Raw genomic sequence first — 24,583 nt, 5'->3', positions numbered from 1 at the left:
ACACACACACTGGGCACAGACGTCAATTCAACGTCTATTCCATGTTGGTTCAATGCAATTTCATTGAAATGACGGGAAAACAACGTTGATTCAACCAGTGTGTGCCCAGTGGGACAGTCTCTTTCTAGCTCTTTCTCCCTCCCCCCTTTCTCTACTTTCAGCAGAAGTCTGGAGGGAGTTTCACAACAACTTTCACTAGTTTTATCAGTTTTAGCTCTGCACTGTAGATATGTATTCCTTTGAAAAAACCACTCTTTACAAGGATACAGGTTGTTATCTATGCAGGACTGAAAAACAATAGCAAACAACACCGTAGTAGCATGTTAAATATTCCCAACCTTGATTCTTACATAATTAGAGAAAATGGGTTGCTCTAGGCTTCAACAACACAAATGACTGACTTTGCATGTACTATTTACATACATTTACCTTGGGGGAGGTTCAGGCAATTTCATGGATTAATAGTAAGACTAAAACACAAAGAGACAAATATTTACACAGACATGTTGTTCCCCTTAGACATTGTGCCCACATAATATATATTTTCAAGGGGTGTCTACATACTTTTGTATATATAGGGTAAATTTGCCCCGAAGCCGGTTTAGTTTTGCTTTGTACTTCATATGCAAAGCTGTCCTTGGTCTTTCTCTAAAAGCCTTACAAGCACCACAAAGGAAGCAGATATTGTTCTGAATTAAAAAGCAACTTTGGACTGACCAATGTAGACATTTGCAAATATATGCAACTTAAAAATGTTATATCACGAAATTTTGACAATGAAAGCTTTTGGACATGAGGGAATTTGAGTCAGAAAAATATATCATATGATAGGTAAGCTCGACAAAACCTTGCAGAGAGCCTATCCAACTGACAATCTCTTAGAAAATTAAAATGAAAATTAATTAAGACTTAAAAATAACTGTAATTGGCACAAGATGGAGGGAGTGTTGCAACATAACAAACTAAATTACAGTTAAAGAGAAAATGTATGCTTAATCCATTATAAACTAATGAATAGAATTTCAACCTGGTCTCAGAGCATTTCGTATTATTATGTATGCAAATCCAAGACTCCATTTAGTATGATACATTACGTTTCGTATGTTATGTTTTAATTTGTGGATGTCCATCACCCATTTCATATGATATCTTACAAATTACAATTCGTGTTATATGTTACAAATTTGCAAAATGTACAATATGTCATGATTTGAAAAACGTACAATATGTTTCATTATCAAAACGTATGATATGTTACGAATTCTAGCTTGGTGGATAGGTGGACAATATTATTTTCATCACTTATATTGAGGAAGCTATTACTTAAATACTGGAAGTCAAATGATACTCCAACGTTAAGAGAATGGAAGAATCAAATGCTTTATTTAAATATTGATCAAATCTGGCTACAAACAGAAACAACATAACACAATATGAAGTCATATGGGGCAGAGTCTTACAAGCACTGGTGTGGATATGGTGGGAACATGTGGGTCTGAGCAAGTGTTATGTCATTAATGTTTGTTGAGACGTATGTGTGTAGATGTTCAGTTGTCTATTGTTTTTGTCTATGCATGTTTTGTTTATTGTCAAAAAAAGTGAAATAAAAAATATATATTTATGAAGGAATGAAGGAGACATATTTCAATGAAAAAACGTTTAAGCGTTGGTTTTACAATACAGTATTTGGAAAAGTCAATTCTCTGACAGAATTTCTGATTTTGTATCTTTCAAAAAACTTGAATGCCAACATTTGATGAAAAGACTCCATTTACCATATCTTACCATGGATCTGATCACCACGGCCACACAGTGCATCATTGACTGTGGTGTACAGTATCAGACCAACGTCCCAAAATCTAAATCTATATAACCACACACACAGCCATATAACGGATCCAATCAAAGTTTTTTAATGATCATTTGTCTTGTAAAGAATATCATACAATATGATAGGACTGGAATTTATAAGAACATCAATAAATACGGATGAATACCTGAGGACCAGATTCACACAGTCTGTCTCATCATCAGGATCATCACACAACCTATCTGTGCTTGTACTGTAGTCCTTGTAGTGCTGCTGCATTCTGGGGGAGGCGGTGTGGTATCAGAACTGTAATGTGTCACTTTAGGCTCACCATAGGAAGTGTTGATCCTCTCATTTTAATGATGTGGCAGCAGCGGCATAAAAACAGTGTTGTGTTTCTTCCATCTGTCTGGTGAACGGAGCGTTGGGTACTGAGACTGTATGAATATGGTCCAGCGAGTCTAAGCAACAAACACACCCAGAGTTCAAAAGGATAAAAAAAAGTATTTACATCACAGAGAGGAGGAAAGGACAAGAGGAGAAGAGGAGTGATTTGTGGTCTTGGCTGCTACGCGTCTGGACCCCTCGTTTCCCATTCTCTCAGTTTGTAGCTTCCTTCCTCGGAACAAGTGCTGGTTTCTTGACAGTGACAAAATGTTAACTCAGTTAACAGTATGTAAAGCTGTACTGTATGTAACCACATACAAAAAGGGGTAAATAAGCTCTTCACAGCTAATTCTTAGAAATAATTTCAACACTCCAGATAAAACAAATTCTGGTCTAGTAAGGGAATTGTACATCAATTAGGATGCCAACATAGTTAGTTCACATAACTAATGAATACTCAGTGCTTGGTAGCTATGGGTTACCATTTCTCTGCTATGGGAATATCATGTAAAACAGAAGGAATTGATCTTGGGGTCAAAACAGTCACACAAACACACAATGTTGTTTTGGAGTAGATTAAAAACACACATTGAGGGACAGAGAATAATGTCTGGTAACTCAAAAACAAATGAACCTGGAAATGAAGTTCAAAAAGTCAGCTTGCAAAGACACTGAGGATAGGTAGGTTAGGTACCAGCCAGCAATTTACCGTAGGCCTATCAAGTCATGCTGCAAGTCTCACAGACACTCTAACAGTACCTCAGACAGACTAACCATGAAATGAATGAGCTGTCTGTCTGCAGTGCCAACAGATTCAATAGTTATTCCCCAGTCTGATCAGCTTGTCGATGTACGAAGTTTAACATCTGATATGGATGGTATCTAGCAAAAATGATCTCATAAAAACATCCATATCTACTACAGCTTCTCAGGCTCATAGCGGGAATGTCATTCTCCTCTCCTAGGGTTAATACCATAACAGGTGATGCTACTCTCTAGCAGTCAGAAAGCAGGTGTCCTCAGCACGCGACTGCCGCTACGCTGAGTCTCCTTTTGCTGGAGGGGCTGGAGACAGAACTGACACAGCGGTGGCTTTAATGCCTCTGCTGCTACAGAGCTGTCATCTGATTCACCTGCAGCATGGTAGAAAGATGACGGTGAGCTACAGTAGAGAGTCGTGTGGTGTTGGGGTTTAGTGTCAGGATTAACTGCCCTCAATGGGCTGCTGTGCACCAGCACTGAGGGGAGGGGAGGGGCGGAGGAGAGAGGACAGGAGGACAGGAGGAGTGAAATGAGGACAGGAGAGGAGGAGAGGAGATGAAGATGAGATACACACGTTGGTCATACTAAAGCAGTGTATGTAGTCATTGATGGATGTTTCCAGCTTACGCAGGGCCCAGATTAAATAGAGGGCAGTGCTCTCTCCCTTCTCCTCCCTGCTCCTGCCTCGCTCCTGTCCTCCTCCTCTCACTCCCAGAACAACGTAAATACAAAAGGGCAAGGTTAACGTCTCATTACAGCTTGTGCTTCAGAATGCTAACAGAGTTTTCTTCCTTTCAGGCTGCTTGTCTGTTGCTACCTGAGACAGATGACAGAAAGTGAACTTCTCCTCTGCTCATATTATTCCACCCTCTGATCCAATCACACGCTACCTGACTGCGCATCTACTCATCCACACACTCCCAGTTTGCCAACCGTGCAGAGTGCAGAAACACAGACACCACACTGATGCAGTTCTAATTAAGCAGTATCCCACTACTCTCCCACTCCCACTCATATGTTTACATTGCCAAAGCAAGTGAAATGGATTTCTCTCTCTCTCTCTCTCTCTCCATGCCGTGCCACGGCAGCGGACAGCTGTGGGCGACCATGCCGTGCCGCGGCAGCAGACAGCTGTGGGCGACCATGCCGTGCCGCGGCAGCAGACAGCTGTGGGCGACCATGCCGTGCCGCGACAGCGGACAGCTGTGGGCGACCATGCCTTGCCGCGGCAGCAGACAGCTGTGGGCGACCATGCCGTGCCGCGGCAGCGGACAGCTGTGGGCGACCATGCCGTGCCGCGGCAGCAGACAGCTGTGGGCGACCATGCCGTGCCGCGGCAGCAGACAGCTGTGGGCGACCATGCCTTGCCGCGGCAGCAGACAGCTGTGGGCGACCATGCCGTGCCGCGGCAGCAGACAGCTGTGGGCGACCATGCCGTGCCGCGGCAGCAGACAGCTGTGGGCGACCATGCCTTGCCGCGGCAGCAGACAGCTGTGGGCGACCATGCCGTGCCGCGGCAGCAGACAGCTGTGGGCGACCATGCCGTGCCGCGGCAGCAGACAGCTGTGGGCGACCATGCCGTGCCGCGGCAGCAGACAGCTGTGGGCGACCATGCCGTGCCGCGGCAGCAGACAGCTGTGGGCGACCATGCCGTGCCGCGGCAGCAGACAGCTGTGGGCGACCATGCCGTGCCGCGGCAGCAGACAGCTGTGGGCGACCATGCCGTGCCGCGGCAGCAGACAGCTGTGGGCGACCATGCCTTGCCGCGGCAGCAGACAGCTGTGGGCGACCATGCCGTGCCGCGGCAGCAGACAGCTGTGGGCGACCATGCCGTGCCGCGGCAGCAGACAGCTGTGGGCGACCATGCCGTGCCGCGGCAGCAGACAGCTGTGGGCGACCATGCCGTGCCGCGGCAGCAGACAGCTGTGGGCGACCATGCCGTGCCGCGGCAGCAGACAGCTGTGGGCGACCATGCCGTGCCGCGGCAGCAGACAGCTGTGGGCGACCTCAGTTGTTTAGTGACTCGTCTTCATGATTAAGGTTCATCAAAATGAAGCAGCGATCCCATCGTCGGCCGTCTGTCTGCCTTCAGGCCATCAGACTACAGAGCTGGAGAGGGAGGGCGGCTGGACGAGAGGGAGAAAACGGGTGGCTGTGTGTGTGTGTTTGAAGCTGAAGAGAGGGTGTATATCATGATGAAAGTGTGTAAGCGTGTGTGTATGTGTCAGAGAAAGAGAGGGTGAGAGAGAGTGGGAGAGTGGGTCAGATAGGGAAAGAGAGAATGTGTCTCTATGATAGAGAGAGAGAGTATGTGTCTCTATGATAGAGAGAGAGAGTATGTGTCTCTATGATAGAGAGAGAGAGTATGTGTCTCTATGATAGAGAGAGTATGTGTCTCTATGATAGAGAGAGAGAGTATGTGTCTCTATGATAGAGAGAGTATGTGTCTCTGATAGAGAGAGAGAGAGTATGTGTCTCTATGATAGAGAGAGAGAGTATGTGTCTCTATGATAGAGAGAGAGAGAATGTGTCTCTATGATAGAGAGAGAGTATGTGTCTCTATGATAGAGAGAGAGAGAGAGTATGTGTCTCTATGATAGAGAGAGAGAGTATGTGTCTCTATGATAGAGAGAGAGAGAGTATGTGTCTCTATGATAGAGAGAGAGAGAGTATGTGTCTCTATGATAGAGAGAGAGAGTATGTGTCTCTATGATAGAGAGAGAGAGAGAGTATGTGTCTCTATGATAGAGAGAGAGAGAGAGAGAGTATGTGTCTCTATGATAGAGAGAGAGAGAGTATGTGTCTCTATGATAGAGAGAGAGAGAGTATGTGTCTCTATGATAGAGAGAGAGAGTATGTGTCTCTATGATAGAGAGAGAGAGAGAGAGTATGTGTCTCTATGATAGAGAGAGTATGTGTCTCTATGATAGAGAGAGTATGTGTCTCTATGATAGAGAGAGAGAGAGTATGTGTCTCTATGATAGAGAGAGAATGTGTCTCTATGATAGAGAGAGAATGTGTCTCTATGATAGAGAGAGAATGTGTCTCTATGATAGAGAGAGAGAGTATGTGTCTGAGAGTGTCAGAGATTGAGGGTATATCTGTGTGCATCAGAGCAGGCCGACACCATCCACGGAGCACATTGAGCTGAGTTGACCCATTGCTCCAGGAGACCTGCAATAACCAGCTGGTCTGATGGGGAGATAACAGCATCCTCCTAGACTAGAGGATGACTACCAGCCAAGCAAGACATGTTGGTCAGCCTCCACTGTCCTATTAAACAACCAGGACTCCATCTCTACTCCCTAATCATATCCAACATCTGATTGGAACCTCACACCTCATTCAAGCCCAGTCTCTGTTTGTTATAGTTTTATAGTTCTGTTACGCGAGAGAGAGATCCAATCACCTCTGTTCATATTTGTTCTTCCTGTCACACACTCCACTCTGTCCCTCGTATTACTGTGAGAGACAGACACGCATTGTCCTGCTTAAGTCCATATTAATCATAGTCATCACGCTTTCTCTATGAGAATCTCAGCTGATTTAAATGCCTAAGGAGCACCCACCCACCCATAGTCAATCCATTGTCTGGAATGTCTGGAATAGTAGACGGATAGAAAAAAAGCAGGTATTAGACTGACATGTTAAAGACGTCAGAGCTTGAGTGCTGTGAAAGGCCTGTGGCTCCCTATCCATCAGAGCATAGCCACTGTCATCACAGCCAGGGACAAAGGTCAGGATGATAACCTCTTCATTAATTAAGCATGCTTTAAGGGAGATGAATTGTACTGATATGGAGCCTCTCTCTCTTTTCTTTCTCTTCCCCATCTGTGTCATTGACAAGGTGGATAAAGGGCTGAGGATGAAAGACAAGGGAAGAACTGGAGGAGCGAGGGAGGGAGAGAGAGAGAGAGAAAGAGAGCAAAAAGAGAGAGAAGAGAAAGAAAGAGAAAGAGGGGGATGTAAGCTCAGAGGAATTGTATAAGGTGATAAAGGAGCTTTAGAGAATCAGTCGGACCCTGCAGTGAAAAATAAAACGTGTCTCATTTTCTAGCGGCAGCAGAGAGGAGGTGTCCCGTGTCTCATCCCAGCCGGACCGGGCTGCAGGCTGCAGTAGACCTGTTTAAAACCAGGACACACACCTGGAGTGAGTACTATTGTGAAACAATGTGAACGACAGCCGATTGCCTCCATGTCCAGAAATACAAAAGTGCTTTATTTCTTCTAACCATCTATAATTTTTCTAGCATCTTCTGTGGGTCCTGTCGCCCTACTGTTAACCCCACACAACCCTCACTGAGACTGGGCTCTGAACCCAGCCACCTCTGCCTTCTCCAACAGCTCTGGTTCTTTGCCCCCCCCCCCCCCCCCCCCCCCCCCAGCCCAGGTCTCTTCTGGTAGTCATCCCGACTTTATGGCCCCATGTCCTATTAGCAGTACTTTCTGAAGCTAATTATGGGCCCAGCTCTGTACCCGACGGCTGCACAGAGAGCCCTGTCGTCCCTCTGTTTGATGTGCTGGAGAACGGGGCCAACTGTAATTAAGAGTCCGGATGCCTTGCTCCTCTCTCTTTTTCTCTCTCTCTCTATTTCTCCACATGTCCTTCTCTCTCTCTCTGACAGTCTGACAGAACAATTTCTCTTCAGCTGGCCAGAGAAGTAAAGCTCTAAGATAGATGATGAACAGACCTTCAATTTAGAGACACAGATGGAATAGGAGAGTGTGGTGATAGGCATGAGAGGATTCTAATGAAGGATCATTGCCTATTAGCTAGCTGGAAAACCAGACTTAATCTGGTCAGTTCCAAAGGTAACAGCTTTTCTGGGTTGGGTTTCTCCACTACCAACTAGCAATCTCCTCTAGTACTTAAGCAGGAACACAGAATGACTTAGAAAGGCAACACATACAGTAGGATGATATTGTTAGAAGAAACGATTAAAGTAACATTTCCAGTTCAGCTTTAAAAAGGACTGCTGTGGATGCTTGATTTGATTTGATTTGACCTCGGTGGCGTGAGGTTGACTCAGATACAGCTAACTGTGAGTTGTCTCTGTTTTCCTCTGTGCACCTAGCACACCCAGTCCAAAGTGTCTGTCTTACAATGATGAAACACAACGCTACTCAATCAGTACAAGCACCAGTGTCAAAGCAAAGCATGTCAATCTGTTCAGAATAACTGTTGTAGGTTATTAAGTCAAATGTCTTACAAAGAGCTAACCAAAAACAGCAAAGTCGGGAAATACACTCACACAACAAGTCTCTTAAAAATAAAGGTGTTAAAATGAAGACTCATGGAAAAACATGGATATATGTATCTATCTATTCCTCGACTTCTGATTCCAATGATGTTGTCACTATTTACAGCTTGTACTAAACCTCCTCCTCCACGATTGTTTATGTAAAAAAAAGCTTTATTAGGTGAGCAAAGCCCCGTATCCTGGGAACTCACTGACTCGATGACAGTAGGTCGTGAAGGGGGAGGGATAAATGAAAGAAAACGAAAGTGGTGAAGGTAAAGAAAAGAGTACAAAGGGATTGTTATTGTCTCAGTGAGGCCTAGCAGTGGGCTGTCAGGCCTCAGAGTTGATTATGATACATGCTGGCTCGGGGAGCCAGGCTGTGGGGTCAGGAAAAGGGCAGGAGAGGGGGTAGACAGGGGGAAGAGAGCAGTAGAGGAGGGAGACTGGGCAGTGAGGTGAGGTTTGGGCAGTGGAGGCTTTTGGTTCAGATGTGGGCATGAGCGTGCCCATGCCCGTGCCTGTGGCCCTGGTCCCCTCCGTGGTGGACTCCGTGTCCATGGCCGTGCCTGTGGCCCTGGTCTCCTCCGTGGTGGCCTCCCTCACCGTGTCCATGGCTGTGTTTACTGTGCTTTTTACGCTCCCGTCGCCCGCTGTGATCATGGTGCCGTCTGTAGCGGTGGGCTCGCCGGGCTAGAGAGAGAAGGGTGTGAAAGGGGTGAAAGGGGAGGAGTGAGGGGTAAGAGAGAGGCGAGACCGGATGAGAGGGAGTAGAGGGGTGTGTGACAGGTAGAGCGGAAGCAACGGGGGGAGTCAAGGATGAGATAGAGTGAGAGAGGTATATGAGAGGAGGGAGGGGGGGATGAAAAGTCAACACCACAGATATACAGCTCTCAACATCAGCCACTCAGCTCTGAGTGTCTACTCTACTTTACATTGAACAGTGTGGGCGCCGAGCTCTCTACATGTATTAGCATAGGACTGTTCTCCCACTCACGGCCTGAGTAAGCCACTTCCTTCCTATGTTGTGCTGCCAAATTGGATCCGTTGGTCCTGGTTTGGGTTTGCCAACAAAAAGTCTACCTTGCCAGGATAATGATGACTAACAAATGACGATGGCAGGAAAACAACATTGCACTCAAAATGCACGGAATAAAACAAATAACAAGGCTCCATATTTTCACTTTAAACAGCAGCCATCCATTACATCAGTACGAGCCAAATAAATATCACCGTTTGAAAGGTGAAAGGAGAATAAGGTTTCTAATGACTTCATAAAATATATCACCCTACAATATGAAAGATCCTGCTGTCATAAAGAAAGATGGATGTTGCCGTTGTTCTGCAGAGTGACTTTTATTACTCTATGGGAGGATGGTACAATAAAATGTTTCTTATTGGTGTTTCTGGCATTCCTCCAAACCCCTGGCTGTCAATCTCACAGAAAAAGAGCTATAACTTACTTTTATCTACATTAAAAGGACAATACCGTCATCACACAACCTCTATCTGATGAAAAGCTGTTCAAAATAGAGAACATGCTACAACTTCTATGGAGAGTCTTGTATTCCTACTGAATCTGATCTAATTGTCGTGTCTTTTCCTCTCCTGTTGTTTGAGCATTAACCCCATAGACATGAAATGTAACCCTTTAATGGTCTTGGTCACTCACACTTTGTGCAGATGATCTTGGGCCGGTCCCACTTGCCGTTGGCATGACACTTGGCCGTGGGGACGTGACGTTGGAGGAACCCGTCGGCACACTGGTAACGCACCAATGAATGAATGTCATAGCGGGACCGCTTACGGCCAATCAGAAAGGCGTTCTCCACGTTGGGTGGCTTCCCACACAGCACTACCAATGGAGAGAGAGAGAGAGGGAGAGATAGAAGCACAGCAATGGATGAGTGGGACATGAGGTCATAATATGATGTCTATTACCAGCATTCACAGTAGTGTACATCCACACAGTCATTCTTTGCCTGGGTGCATGTCCCTTTTATGCCCTTGTCCCCCATGAGACCTCACACTGACTCACTGACCTTTCAGCTCTGGCTAGAAGTTCCCCATAGGACCAGATCTAGGGTCAGTTTACCCTCCATCAAATCTAGCATTCACTATTCAGGAGGAAAACACAAAATTGACCTTAGATCAGTGTGTAGGGGCAACTTCATTATGCACAAACTATCTTAGAGGGGACAGGGGCCTTAGGGGCCACAGTGTGTGACAGGTGTTAGGAATGCACCCACGCTTGCTTCTCGTTGGCCGGATTAGAAGGGAGACGAATGAGAGACGAAGGATGAGGAGGGTTGACTGGGGGTGAAGGTGCAGTTCCTCTGTCATTCCCTAGATGGCAGCCCTGCAGTTGAAACCTAAAGCCCTCAGTACATTAACTAACCCCAGACAGTTACAATTCAACAACCCATCTGCTGACTACAGTAATCCTTCATTCTATTCCTTGAAGTAATCGCTGATCGCTCATTTGAAACATGGTTGAACGTGGTGAAAATGAGAGGTCCGTATGACATACATTAATGTGGAACTATCAGATCAGTAATAACTCCAAGGAGTAGAGGAAAGGAGGGAAGAAGGGGAGGAAATATGTATTTTCCAGGTATCCCAGCATTGTGACTGCAGTACTGCCCCAGTAGGAGGTCTGGTCTGGTCTGTGACTGCAGTATGGCCAGAGGGGGAGGTCTGGTCTGTGACTGCAGTACGGCCCCAGTGGGAGGTCTGGTCTGTGACTGCAGTACGGCCCCAGTGGGAGGTCTGGTCTGTGACTGCAGTATGGCCAGAGGGGGAGGTCTGGTCTGTGACTGCAGTACGTCACCATGGGAGGTCTGGTCTGGTCTGTGACTGCAGTACGGCCATAGTAGGAGGTCTGGTCTGCGACTGCAGTACGTCCCCGGTGGGAGGTCTGGTCTGTGACTGCAGTACAGCTCCAGTGGGAGGTCTGGTCTGTGACTGCAGTACGGCCATAGTGGGAGGTCTGGTCTGTGACTGCATTACGGCCCCAGTGGGAGGTCTGGTCTGTGACAGCAGTACGTCCCCGGTGGGAGGTCTGGTCTGTAACTGCAGTACCGGCCCAGTGGGAGGTCTGGTCTGTGACTGCAGTACAGGCCCAGTGGGAGGTCTGGTCTGTGACTGCAGTACGGCCTTAGTGGGAAGTCTGGTCTGTGACTGCAGTACGGCCATAGTGGGAGGTCTGGTCTGTGACTGCAGTACGGCCATAGTGGGAGGACTGGTCTGTGACTGCAGTACCGGCCCAGTGGGAGGTCTGGTCTGTGACTGCAGTACGGCCATAGTGGGAGGTCTGGTCTGTGACTGCAGTACGTCCCCGGTGGGAGGTCTGGTCTGTAACTGCAGTACCGGCCCAGTGGGAGGTCTGGTCTGTGACTGCAGTACAGGCCCAGTGGGAGGTCTGGTCTGTGACTGCAGTACAGGCCCAGTGGGAGGTCTGGTCTGTGACTGCAGTACAGGCCCAGTGGGAGGTCTGGTCTGTGACTGCAGTACCGGCCCAGTGGGAGGTCTGGTCTGTGACTGCAGTACCGGCCCAGTGGGAGGTCTGGTCTGTGACTGCAGTACAGGCCCAGTGGGAGGACTGGTCTGTGACTGCAGTACCGGCCCAGGGGGAGTCAGTCTGTAAAGTTCCCACTGTAGGACAGACCTCACCTAAAAAAGGATTGATACAAGTTGGGTAAGATAAATGGTGTTTTACCAAGACAAATTATCTTTGTGCACTGGCAGATCATTTTGCTTACTTTCACCAAAATAAAGGCTTGAAACAAGTCAGAATATCTTCAAACAAGACAGATTATCAGTCAGAAGGTTTGTGTAGCTGGTGCATGAAGTCAGGCGCAGGAGAGCAGAATGAGTGAGCAACGTACTTTACTCAAAAAAACAAAGGCACAAGGTAAACAAATACACTTGACCAATAACCAACGGTAAACATTACGCACGGTGAACACAGCACCCGTGGAAAAACCAGCCATCATGAACCGAACTGAACATAGAAATAATCACGCACAACAAACATGGGGGAAACAGAGGGTTAAATACATGAACATGTAACTGGATAATGAAAACCAGGTGTGTAGAAAATAAAGACAAAACCAATGGAAAGTGAAAGATGGATCAGCGATGGCTAGAAGACCGGTGACGTCGACCGCCGAACGCCGCCCGAACAAGGAGAGGGACCGACCTCGGCGGAAGTTGTGACAGTACACCCCTTGACGCGCGGCTCCAGCAGCGTGCCGACACCTGCCTCGGGGACGACCCGGAGGGCGAGGCGCAGGGCGATCCGGATGGAGACGGTGGAACTCCAGCAGCATCGATGGGTCTAACACGTCCTCCACCGGCACCCAGCATCTCTCCTCCGGACCGTACCCCTCCAACTCTATGAGGTACTGAAGGCCCCTCGCCCGACGCCTCGAATTCAGTATGGATCGAACTGTATACGCCAGGGCCTCCTCGATGTCCAGAGGGGGCGGAGGAACCTCCCGCACCTCAGACTCCTGGAGTGGACCAGCCACCACCGGCCTGAGGAGAGACACATGGAACGAGGGGTTCATTTGATAATCGGGGGGAAGCTGTAACCTGTAACATACCTCGTTCAGTCTCCTCAGGACTTTGAATGGCCCCACAAACCACGGGCCCAGCTTCCGGCCGGGCAGGCGGAGGGGCAGGTTTCGGGTCGAGAGCCAGACCTGGTCCCCCGGTGTTCCTCACTGCGGTGGCGATCTGCGCAGGTTTTCTGGCGCCTCACGGCCCGCTGAAGGTGCACATGAGCAGCGTCCCATGTCTCCTCAGCGCGCCTAAATCAGTCATCCACCGCAGGAGCCTCGATCTGGCTCTGATGCCAAGGTGCCAGAACCGGCTGGTACCCCAGTACGCACTGGAAGGGGGAGAGGTTAGTGGAGGAGTGGCGGAGCGAGTTCTGGGCCATCTCTGCCCAGGGCACGAACGCCGCCCACTCCCCCGGCCGGTCCTGGCAATAGAACCGCAGAAACCTACCCACATCCTGGTTCACTCTCTCCACCTGCCCGTTACTCTCGGGGTGAAAACCCGAGGTAAGGCTGACCGAGACCCCCAGACGTTCCATGAACTCCCTTCAGACTCTTGACGTGAACTGGGGATCTCGATCAGATACTATGTCCTCTGGCACCCCGTAGTGCCGGAAGACATGTGTAAACAGGGCCTCCGCAGTCTGTAGGGCCGTAGGGAGACTGAGCAAAGGGAGGAGACGACAGGACTTAGAAAACCGATCCACAACGACCAGGATCGTGGTGTTACCCTGTGATGGAGGAAGATCCGTTAGGAAATCCACCGACAGGTGCGACCACGGCCATTGTGGAACGGGTAAGGGTTGTAACTTCCCTCTGGGCAAGTGCCTAGTGGCCTTGCACTGGGCGCACACCGAGCAGAAGGAGACATAAACCCTCACGTCCTTAGCTAAAGTGGACCACCAGTACTTCCCACTAAGACAGCGCACTGTCCGACCGATGCCCGGATGACCAGAGGAGGGTGACGTATGGGCCCAATAGATCAAACGGTCGCGGACAGCAGACGGAACGTACAGACACCCAGCTGGACATTGGAGGGGAGTGGGCTCTGTACGTAACGCCCGCTCGATGTCCGTGTCCAGCTCCCACACTACCGGTGCCACCAGGCAAGAGGCCGGGAGTATGGGAGTGGGATCCATGGGCCGCTCCTCTGTGTCATACATCCGGGACAGTGCGTCTGCCTTCGCGTTCTGGGAACCTGGTCTGTAGGATAGGGTGAAAACAAAATGGGTAAAAAACATGGCCCACCTTGCCTGACGAGGATTCAGTCTCCTCACCGCCCGGATGTACTCCAGATTGCGGTGGTCAGTCCAGATGAGAAAAGGGTGTTTAACCCTCTCAAGCCAATGTCTCCACGCCTTCAAAGCCTTGACGACAGCCAACAACTCCCGGTCCCCCACGTCATAGTTTCGCTCCGCCGGGTTGAGCTTCTTCGAAAAGAAGGCACAGGGGCGGAGCTTTGGTGGCGTACCCGAGCGCTGAGAGAGCACAGCTCCTATCCTAGCCTCGGACGTGTCCACCTTCACTATGAACGTCAAAGAGGGATCCGGATGAGCCAGCACGGGAGCCAAGGTAAACAGAGCCCTCAGCTGACCAAAAGCCCTGTCCGCCTCAGCTGACCACTGCAAACGCACCGGTCCCCCCTTCAGCAGTGAGGTAATGGGAGCCGCTACCTGACCAAAGCCCCAGATAAACCTCCGGTAGTAGTTAGCAAACCCTAGAAACCGCTGCACTTCCTTTACCGTGGTGGGAGTCGGCCAATTACGCACGGCTGTAATGCGGTCACTCTCCATCTCCACCCCTGAAGTGGAAATGCGTTACCCTAGGAAGGAGACGGACTGTTGGAAAAACAGGAATTTCTAAGCCTTGACGTACAGGTCATGCTCCAACAGTCGACCAAGCACCCTGCGCACCACGGACACATGCTCGGCGCGTGTAGCAGAGTGTATCAGAATGTTGTCGATATACACAACTACACCCTGCCCATGCAGGTCCCGGAAAATCTTGTCTACAAAGGCCTGGAAGACTGATGGAGCATTCATCAACCCGTACAGCATGACGAGGTACTCATAGTGCCCTGAGGTGGTACTAAATGCCGTCTTCCACTCGTCCCCCTCCCGGATATGCACCAGGTTGTAAGCGCTCCTGAGATCCAATTTTGTGAAGAAGCGCGCCCCGTGCATTGTCTCAATCGCACTGGCTATGAGAGGTAGGGGGTAACTGTACCTTACCATGATCTGCATGATGCCTTGATAGTCAATACATGGGCACAGACCTCCATCCTTCTTCTTTACAAAAAAGAAACTCGAGGAGGCAGGTGAAGTGGAGGGCCGAATGTACCCCTGCTCCAGGGATTCGTAGACATATGTTTCCATAGCCGCCGTCTCCTCTTGTGACAGGGGATACACGTGACTCCTGGGAAGTGCTGCGTCTACCAGGAGATTTATCGCACAATCCCCCCGTCGATGGGGTGGTAATTGAGTCGCCTTCTACATCCAGAAGGCGAGAGCCAAATCGGCATATTCAGAGTGGATGCGCACGGTGGAGACCTGGTTTGGACTTTCCACTGTAGTCGCACCGACTAAACACCTCCCCGAGCACTCTCGTGACCACCCCGTGAGAGCCCTCTGTTGCCACGAAATAGTGGGGTCATGACAGGCCAACCAGGGTATACCCAGCACCACAAGAAACGCAGGAGAATCAACAAGGAAAAAACAGATTTTCTCCTTGTGATCCTCCCGCATCACCATGCCCAGTGGAGTGGTGGCCTCTCTAATTAGCCCTGACCCCAATGGTCGACCATCTAGGGCGTGAACTGGGAAGGGCATATCCACTGGAACAATAGGGATCCCTAAACTATGGGCAAATGATCTGTCAATAAAGTTCCCAGCAGCTCCTGAATCTATGAGCGCCTTATGCTGGGAATGCGGGGAAAACTTAGGAAAATTAATATACACAAACATGTGTGCAACAGAGGGCTCTGGGTGAGCCTGGTGCCGACTCACCTGGGGTGACACAAGAGTGCCCTGCCTGCTGCCTCGATTCACAGAGGAACCTCTCCAGCACCGACCGGCAGTGTGCCCTCTGCGGCCACAGATGGTGCATGGACCGGCCCCTCCTCCGGTCACCCTACATGCAGCACCTCCCAGCTCCATGGGCGTAGGGGCTGTGGTGCTGGGGGATGGAATCGACAGACCCCGATCTGGACATCCACGGGTAGCTAGCAGGTTATCCAACCGGATGGACAGGTCCACCAGCTGGTCAAAGGTGAGAGTGGTGTCCCTGCAGGCCAACTCCCGACGGACGTCCTCGCTCAAACTACAACGGTAGTGATCGATCGGGCCCTGTCGTTCCATCCCGCGCTGGCGGCCAGGGTTCGAAAGTCCAGAGAGAACTCCTGTGCGCTCCTCATCCCCTGCCTAAGTTCGACGAGCCGTTCACTCGGCACTCTACCCTCAGGCGGGTGGTCAAAAACTGCGAGTGAAATCTTCGAAGTGGTCCAACACCGCTTCATCTTCCTCACATACGGCGTTGGCCCACTCCAGGGCTTTCCCTGAGAGACAGGAGACGAGGGCGGACACGCTCTCGCGGCCCGAAGGAGCCGGGTGGACGGTTGCTAGGTAGAGCTCCAGGTGGACTAGGAACCCCTGACATCCTGCAGCCGTCCCTTCATACTCCCTTGGAAGATCGAGCTGAATCCCACTGGGACCGGGTGAAGGAGGGGTGAGTAGTGGTGTCCTTGGTGGTGCTTGTGGAGGCACTGGAGTAACTCCTCTTCTCTCCCAGCGGTCCAGATTCTGCAGGACGCGATCCATGGCGATGCCGAGATGTTGTAACATGGCCGCATGCTGCTGGACGCGTTCCTCGACCCCTAATCCGTGGTTGTCTGCTCCTGCTGACGCCATATGGTTGGTGCGTGATTCAGTCAGAAGGTTTGTGTAGCTGGTGCATGAAGTCAGGCGCAGGAGAGCAGAATGAGTGAGCAACGTACTTTACTCAAAAAAACAAAGGCACAAGGTAAACAAATACACTTGACCAATAACCAACGGTAAACATTACGCACGGTGAACACAGCACCCGTGGAAAAACCAGCCATCATGAACCGAACTGAACATAGAAATAATCACGCACAACAAACATGGGGGAAACAGAGGGTTAAATACATGAACATGTAACTGGATAATGAAAACCAGGTGTGTAGAAAATAAAGACAAAACCAATGGAAAATGAAAGATGGATCAGCGATGGCTAGAAGACCGGTGACGTCGACCGCCGAACGCCGCCCGAACAAGGAGAGGGACCGACCTCGGCGGAAGTCGTGACATTATCTTGATTAATTTTCTGTGGAAGAAAAATCAACTCAAAACAAATAAATGCATTTTCTGGGTGAGGAAGATCAACTCAAAACAAGTCATTTTATCTTCATTATTGCAATACAATACAGGGGCCACAATACAGTGGTGTGATTTACAGCTAAGATGCAAAAAGCACATACTATTCACAACCATAGTGCCATGAATTCTACTTAATTTTCTGTAGGCTATGACAATACAATAATTTATAATATTTAGCAGGCACTTTTCTCCAAAGCAACTTACAGTCATGTTTGTATACATTTTACATATGGGTGGTCCCGGGAATCAAACCCACTATCCTGACATTGCAAGTGCTATGCTCTACTAACTGAGCTACCCTAATCGCATAGCCATGATATTACTTAGCCATATAATTAGACACCTTAATAATGGCTAGCCATATCAGATTACCCCACTTTTAATAGTGCTAAAAATCAGTAAATTGTGTTAACAGCGTTTGTTTAGACTGCCAGTACAGTGATTGCTGCTATGGCTCACACCTTAAATTCAGCCAACCAGAAAACCCCAGTTTATTACTCACTGTGTTCAGTGTGCAGTAGCAGAGACTAGGAGGGACATTACTAACACTAGTGCCCGGTGTCAACAGATCAATCGACACAGGACCAGACATGGTGCTCCATAACACAACCCAGATATGCACTTACTGACTGGGTCTAGGTTGGGGATGGCTGGCAGGCGAGCAGGAGTGTGTGTCAGGCTGATGCAGTGTTCTTTTGAAAGCTGAAGACAGTTAGAGCCTGGATTCATCCAGTACTTTCCGAGCCCTGTGGGCTGAAGCTACTCCTAGAGGCTATCATGTCTCAGCAGATTAGATTGGGGTGAGGTGGGTATGTTTACACAAACAACACGCAAGCATATTTTCAACACACACATGCACGCACACACACACACTCTCTCTCTCCACTCACAAACACCCACGCATGCACACGCACGCTTCATTCCCAGCCAATGCCGTGCCTTGCAGCTGTCATGGCAGGCAGCTGAGTTAAGGTGAACTGTGAGTAAAGTCTAATGAAATCAAATGTTATTTCTCACATGCTTCTTAAACAACAGGTGTAGACGAACAGTGAAATGCTTACTTACGGGCCCTTCCCAACAATGTAGAGAGAAAAAAGAGAAATAATATAAAAATAATAACACGAGGAATAAATTCACAATTAGTAACGATAACTTGGCAATATACATGGGGCACCAGTACTGAGTCGAAGTGCAGGGGTACGAGGTAATTGAGGTAGATATGTACATATAGGTAGGGATAAAGTGACTAGGCAACAGGAAAGATACTGTAATAAACAGTAGCAGCAGTGCATGTAATGAGTCAAAAGACTTAGTGCAGGGACGGGCAACTTTGATGGGTTGGTGGGGCCCACCAAAAAATTCTCATGAGGGGCTCATTTTAAAGCAGGTTTGCTGCAATTCTACACATTTTGCCATGGGGTGGAGATAAGATTTGGCAATATTATAAATAATTTCAGGCTATTCTACACATTTTGCCATAGGGTGGAGGCAAATGTTAGAAATTTTTAATATGATAACTAATAATCAATGGGCCCCACCTGGTCGGTAACTCTACCATGCTGACTAAGAGTTTAGATAGCTGGCCGCTAGACTCATTTAACAATCAATTTGTTTTTGCTGACATGGGCTAATTAAGTGACTGCTGATGCACTACAAAATGTCAAAATTGCACCTTGTGTATTCTATTATTCTAACTCTCAACAGTAAGTTGAGACCCTGACTGAGTTAAAAGATTTGGCATGGGCCCTCAGAGCCTCAAAAAGTTATACAGAAGCACCATTGAGAGCATCTCGACTGGCTGCATCACCGCTTGGTATGGCAACTGCTCGTCCGACCACAAGGCTTTACAGAGGGAGGGTATACGGCCCAGGACATCACCGCTTGGTATGGCAACTGCTCGTCCGACCACAAGGCTTTACAGAGGGAGGGTATACGGCCCAGGACATCACCGCTTGGTATGGCAACTGCTCGTTATACTTTGAACTGTATATTAATGAGATTTTTTGTATTTGATAATACTCTCTGTTTGTGTGTGTGTGTCTGTGACCACGGCCACGGCCCATCCTCCTGATCAGGGTGACTCATGCCAGCCTGCTCTGTGGTCTGCCCCACGGCATTATGGGTAACACTAATTACCCAGATGACGTGCATCTCTGATTGGATACTGCCTCCTTGCTCTCTCTCAAGAGGAACAGGCCTGAGTGTCAGCCACACGCCAGTCATCAGCCAATCACATCATACGACCAGTGATGAGCAGCAGACCCCAGAACAACACCACTAAACAGTAGGAATCAAGACAGAATATGCTCTGCTGTAAAGAAGGAGTGTAGATGGGCTGAAGATTGAATGCTGCCACTGACGGATTGACTGAAAGTCAGCTTTCCAGTTGGAGCCATTAAGACCTGTGACAGTGTGACATCAGCTATGGGTTAAACCTCTGTATAATGAGAGATATAACATGCTGTAAATACTACATGTAACATAAAGAGTAAATACCTTCACATCCACAGTGGAAAGTTGATCTGACTTTACGGCAGTGGTCCCCAAACTTTTGTGTGGCATGAGTGACTTATCTTAAGTTTTCTAACTTATTGGTGACCATTCAGATTAAGTAAATACTGTTTCTAGTCCGAGGCCAGTTTTAAATCAGTAGCCAAAATGACCCACCAGTGAGTCCAGAGTCTCCTGATCTTCCATTTCCTTAAATACAGTTCTGGATTCTGGCCAGCCATCTCAACCTACCTATAAACCCCTACCTGGCTGGCTATTAATACCCTGTCTCTCTGTCTGCCCCAAATACAAATCAGGGACCATCAGCTCAAATAAGCACTGGCTTCTCTGGCGTCTCACACTCCTCACAGCCCCATGATCAGAGGCCTGATCATGTGACACAGTAACTTTACCAGACAACCCCAAAACTGTGTGTGAAAGTCTTCCAACAATGCTTCACACAAAGGAGGATCATTTTGTTGTGGATTAAATGTTCAGAGAATTCTCAGCCCCTGGGTTGACAGTAAGACCCTCAGTAGTAGTGGTTTAAAGGAGCTGTCTGAAGTGGGAAGCCCAGCTACAGGTGAGCTGACTGGGCTTGGAGGTGAGCTGACTGGGCCTGGAGGTGAGCTGACTGGGCTTGGAGGTGAGCTGACTGGGCTTGGAGGTGAGCTGACTGGGCTTGGAGGTGAGCTGACTGGGCTTGGAGGTGAGCTGACTGGGCTTGGAGGTGAGCTGACTGGGCTTGGAGGTGAGCTGACTGGGCTTGGAGGTGAGCTGACTGGGCTTGGAGGTGAGCTGACTGGGCTTGGAGGTGAGCTGACTGGGCTTGGAGGTGAGCTGACTGGGCTTGGAGGTGAGCTGACTGGGCTTGGAGGTGAGCTGACTGGCGGGGGGCTGCTGGGCGGAGGTGAGCTGACTGGGCTTGGAGGTGAGCTGACTGGGCGGAGGGGCTGCTGGGCCGGAGGTGAGCTGACTGGGCTTGGAGGGGCTGACGGGCTGGAGGGGCTGCGGCTTGGAGGTGAGCTGACTGGGCTTGGAGGTGAGCTGACTGGGCCTGGAGGTGAGCTGACTGGGCTTGGAGGTGAGCTGACTGGGCCTGGAGGTGAGCTGACTGGGCTTGGAGGTGAGCTGTATTGTGCCAACCTATTGTCCAGACTGACTGATTGAAGAGGCTGAAATGGTATCGCTAAAATTGAGGACACTTTAAAGTATTCTTTAATGTATTTAAAGTACAGCAGAAACATGATATCACCTCCTCTTCAACTCTCAGTCCCTCTCGCCCCCTCTCTTTCTTCATCCCCTCTTGATTCTCAGTCTCTCTCCCCTTCTCTCCCCCTTCCCTCCCTTCCTCTTTCTCTGTCTCACCTGTTCCCTTCTTGCAGACATAGGGCAGGTTGTAATTGCAGGGCACATCGTTCCACTTGCCGTTCTCATGGGCGATCATCACCACACAGTCCTCTCCCCCCGCAAAGAAGTTATCCGGCTGGTTCTCCCGCCAGTTCTCATATTGCTGTATCACAGTCACAGACACAGTCACAAACACAGGTACAGTCACAGACACAGATACAGTCACAGACACAGATATAGATACAGTCACATGGCCCAGTCACAGACACAGTCACAAACACAGGTACAGTCACAGACACAGATACAGTCACAGACACAGATATAGATACATTCACATGGCCCAGTCACAGACACAGTCACAGACACAGATACAGTCACAGACACAGTCACACAACACAGACAGAACAAAAAGGAAAGTGGTAGATAGCATCATTATCCATGCAGTATAAAACAGACTGTTTCATTGTGCTCTTTTATTGAACAACACTTATGGTCTTTCTCCAGAGGTATAGACCGACAGCTCTGAAATAACACCAGGTATAGTAATGACAGCTCTGAAATAACACCAGGTATAGTAATGACAGCTCTGAAATAACACCAGGTATAGTAATGACAGCTCTGAAATAACACCAGGTATAGTAATGACAGCTCTGAAATAACACCAGGTATAGTAATGACAGCTCTGAAATAACACCAGGTATAGTAATGACAGCTCTGAAATAACACCAGGTATAGTAATGACAGCTCTGAAATAACACCAGGTATAGTAATGACAGCTCTGAAATAACACCAGGTATAGTAATGACAGCTCTGAAATAACACCAGGTATAGTAATGACAGCTCTGAAATAACACCAGGTATAGTAATGACAGCTCTGAAATAACACCAGGTATAGTAATGACAGCTCTGAAATAACACCAGGTATAGTAATGACAGCTCTGAAATAACACCAGGTATAGTAATGACAGCTCTGAAATAACACCAGGTATAGTAATGACAGCTCTGAAATAACACCAGGTATAGTAATGACAGCTCTGAAATAACACCAGGTATAGTAATGACAGCTCTGAAATAACACCAGGTATAGTAATGACAGCTCTGAAATAACACCAGGTATAGTAATGACAGCTCTGAAATAACACCAGGTATAGTAATGACAGCTCTGAAATAACACCAGGTACATAGGAGCTGCCTCTAGGGAGATAGAAGTGGTAAGTAGTGCAGGAGGAAAGTGATTCAGCGAGCGAGGGTGTACATGTACACATGTAATGACACATTCACTCTATCAATTTCCCCCCTGACCTTTAGCTGAATCCACCTCCTCGCTACGACACATAAGGATAAAAGAGTAATCCTCTCTCTCTCTCTCACCAGGTCCATGTTGTCAGTCCACTGGAAATCCTCCTCTACTGTTCTGTCGTTCAGGCCGATCCAGGTGTTGTCATGGCTCAGATCTGAACAGCGACAGGGAAAAACACACCCACACACCACCCGTCATTCAAAAAGACAACCAGCAGTATTTACTGCAGAATAGTTCTGCATATTCTCCTATTCTACATGCATTCTGTCTCCAAGGCACCACCAGCCATTCCCTCAGGGAGGTTCAGCTCTGATCTGATCACAATTTCATCCCTCCATAGCAGAAGGCAGAAGCAGCCAGATCTTTATGGACAGTGCTGCATTGATGAGATCTGGGTGTAATGGAATTTCAATCATGGTGTTCCTGATTAACATCATTATGGTGCCCATTAATCTTCCTAATGGCTGTGCTCCCTTTATTACCGAGGTGGAGACGTCCATTTTCGAGGCAATTAAACACACTTTTTGGTAAATGTGTCTGTGGAGGAGAGGATGAGGGAGGACGAGTGGGGAAAGGATAGCTCTGTCCGTTCTGGGACTGGGAGGGGCTCCCATGCTCCTATCATCCATTCCTCTCTCCCTCCATCCCTCTCTTCCTCTGTCTCTTCCTCCATCACTCTCTCCCTCCATCCCTCTCTTCCTCTGTCTCTTCCTCCATCACTCTCTCCCTCCATCCCTCTCTTCCTCTGTCTCTTCCTCCATCACTCTCTCCCTCCATCCCTCTCTTCCTCTGTCTCTTCCTCCATCACTCTCTCCCTCCATCCCTCTCTTCCTCTGTCTTGCCCTCCATCACTCTCTCCCTCTCCATCCCTCTCTTCCTCTGTCTCTTCCTCCATTCCTCTCTCCCTCCATCCCTCTCTTCCTCTGTCTCTTCCTCCATCACTCTCCCTCCATCACTCTCTTCCTCTGTCTTGCCCTCCATCACTCTCTCTCTCTCCATCCCTCTCTTCCTCTGTCTCTTCCTCCATCACTCTCTCCCTCCATCCCTCTCTTCCTCTGTCTCGCCCTCCATCACTCTCTCTCTCTCCATCCCTCTCTTCCTCTGTCTCTTCCTCCATCACTCTCTCCCTCCATCCCTCTCTTCCTCTGTCTCTTCCTCCATCACTCTCTCCCTCCATCCCTCTCTTCCTCTGTCTCTTCCTCCATCACTCTCCCTCCATCACTCTCTTCCTCTGTCTCTTCCTCCATCACTCTCCCTCCATCACTCTCTTCCTCTGTCTTGCCCTCCATCACTCTCTCTCTCTCCATCCCTCTCTTCCTCTGTCTCTTCCTCCATCACTCTCTCCCTCCATCCCTCTCTTCCTCTGTCTCTTCCTCCATCACTCTCTCCCTCCATCCCTCTATTCCTCTGTCTCTTCCTCCATCACTCTCCCTCCATCACTCTCTCCCTCCATCCCTCTATTCCTCTGTCTCTTCCTCCATCACTCTCTCCCTCCATCCCTCTATTCCTCTGTCTCTCCCTCATCCCTCTCTCCCTCCATCCCTCTGTCTCTTCCTCCATCACTCTCTCCCTCCATCACTCTCTTCCTCTGTCTCTTCCTCCATCACTCTCTCCCTCCATCACTCTCTTCCTCTGTCTCTTCCTCCATCACTCTCTCCCTCCATCCCTCTCTTCCTCTGTCTCTTCCTCCATCACTCTCTCCCTCCAGCCCTCTATTCCTCTGTCTCTCCCTCCATCACTCTCTCCCTCCATCCCTCTATTCCTCTGTCTCTCCCTCCATCCCTCTCTCCCTCCATCCCTCTATTCCTCTGTCTCTCCCTCCATCACTCTCTCCCTCCATCCCTCTATTCCTCTGTCTCTTCCTCCATCCCTCTCTCCCTCCATCCCTCTATTCCTCTGTCTCTCCCTCCATCACTCTCTCCCTCCATCCCTCTCTTCCTATCTCTCCCTCCATCACTCTCTCCCTCCATCCCTCTCTTCCTCTGCCTCTCCCTCCAGCCCTCTCTTCCTCTGTCTCTTCCTCCATCACTCTCTCTCTCCATCCCTCTCTTCCTCTGTCTCTTCCTCCATCACTCTCTCCCTCCATCCCTCTCTTCCTCTGTCTCTTCCTCCATCACTCTCTCCCTCCATCCCTCTATTCCTCTGTCTCTCCCTCCAGCCCTCTCTTCCTCTGTCTCTTCCTCCATCACTCTCTCTCTCCATCCCTCTCTTCCTCTGTCTCTTCCTCCATCACTCTCTCCCTCCATCCCTCTATTCCTCTGTCTCTCCCTCCAGCCCTCTCTTCCTCT

The 24,583-nt window shown here is 49.0% G+C and overlaps 1 protein-coding gene across 1 annotated transcript in view; it reads right to left on the bottom strand.

Moving 5' to 3' along the window:
* Nucleotides 1-4,928: 4,928 nt before the first annotated feature.
* The window catches only part of ncanb (neurocan b), a 254,548-nt gene continuing 234,893 nt past the window's right edge, over nucleotides 4,929-24,583 (bottom strand). The window contains exons 13-16 of the mRNA XM_045697231.2: nucleotides 22,367-22,449; nucleotides 21,014-21,158; nucleotides 9,872-10,054; nucleotides 4,929-8,892 (exon numbers count right to left, since the gene is read on the bottom strand). Of these exons, the coding sequence (XP_045553187.2) occupies nucleotides 8,687-8,892; nucleotides 9,872-10,054; nucleotides 21,014-21,158; nucleotides 22,367-22,449 (617 nt within the window). The 3' untranslated portion in view covers nucleotides 4,929-8,686. The remainder of the gene's footprint in view (nucleotides 8,893-9,871; nucleotides 10,055-21,013; nucleotides 21,159-22,366; nucleotides 22,450-24,583) is intronic.

This window comes from Salmo salar, chromosome 16 (genome assembly GCF_965601325.2).
Source record: "Salmo salar chromosome 16, fSalSal1, whole genome shotgun sequence".
In the NCBI taxonomy this organism is placed as follows: Eukaryota; Metazoa; Chordata; class Actinopteri; order Salmoniformes; family Salmonidae; genus Salmo; species Salmo salar.
This window is presented reverse-complemented; position numbering and strand designations above follow the sequence as displayed.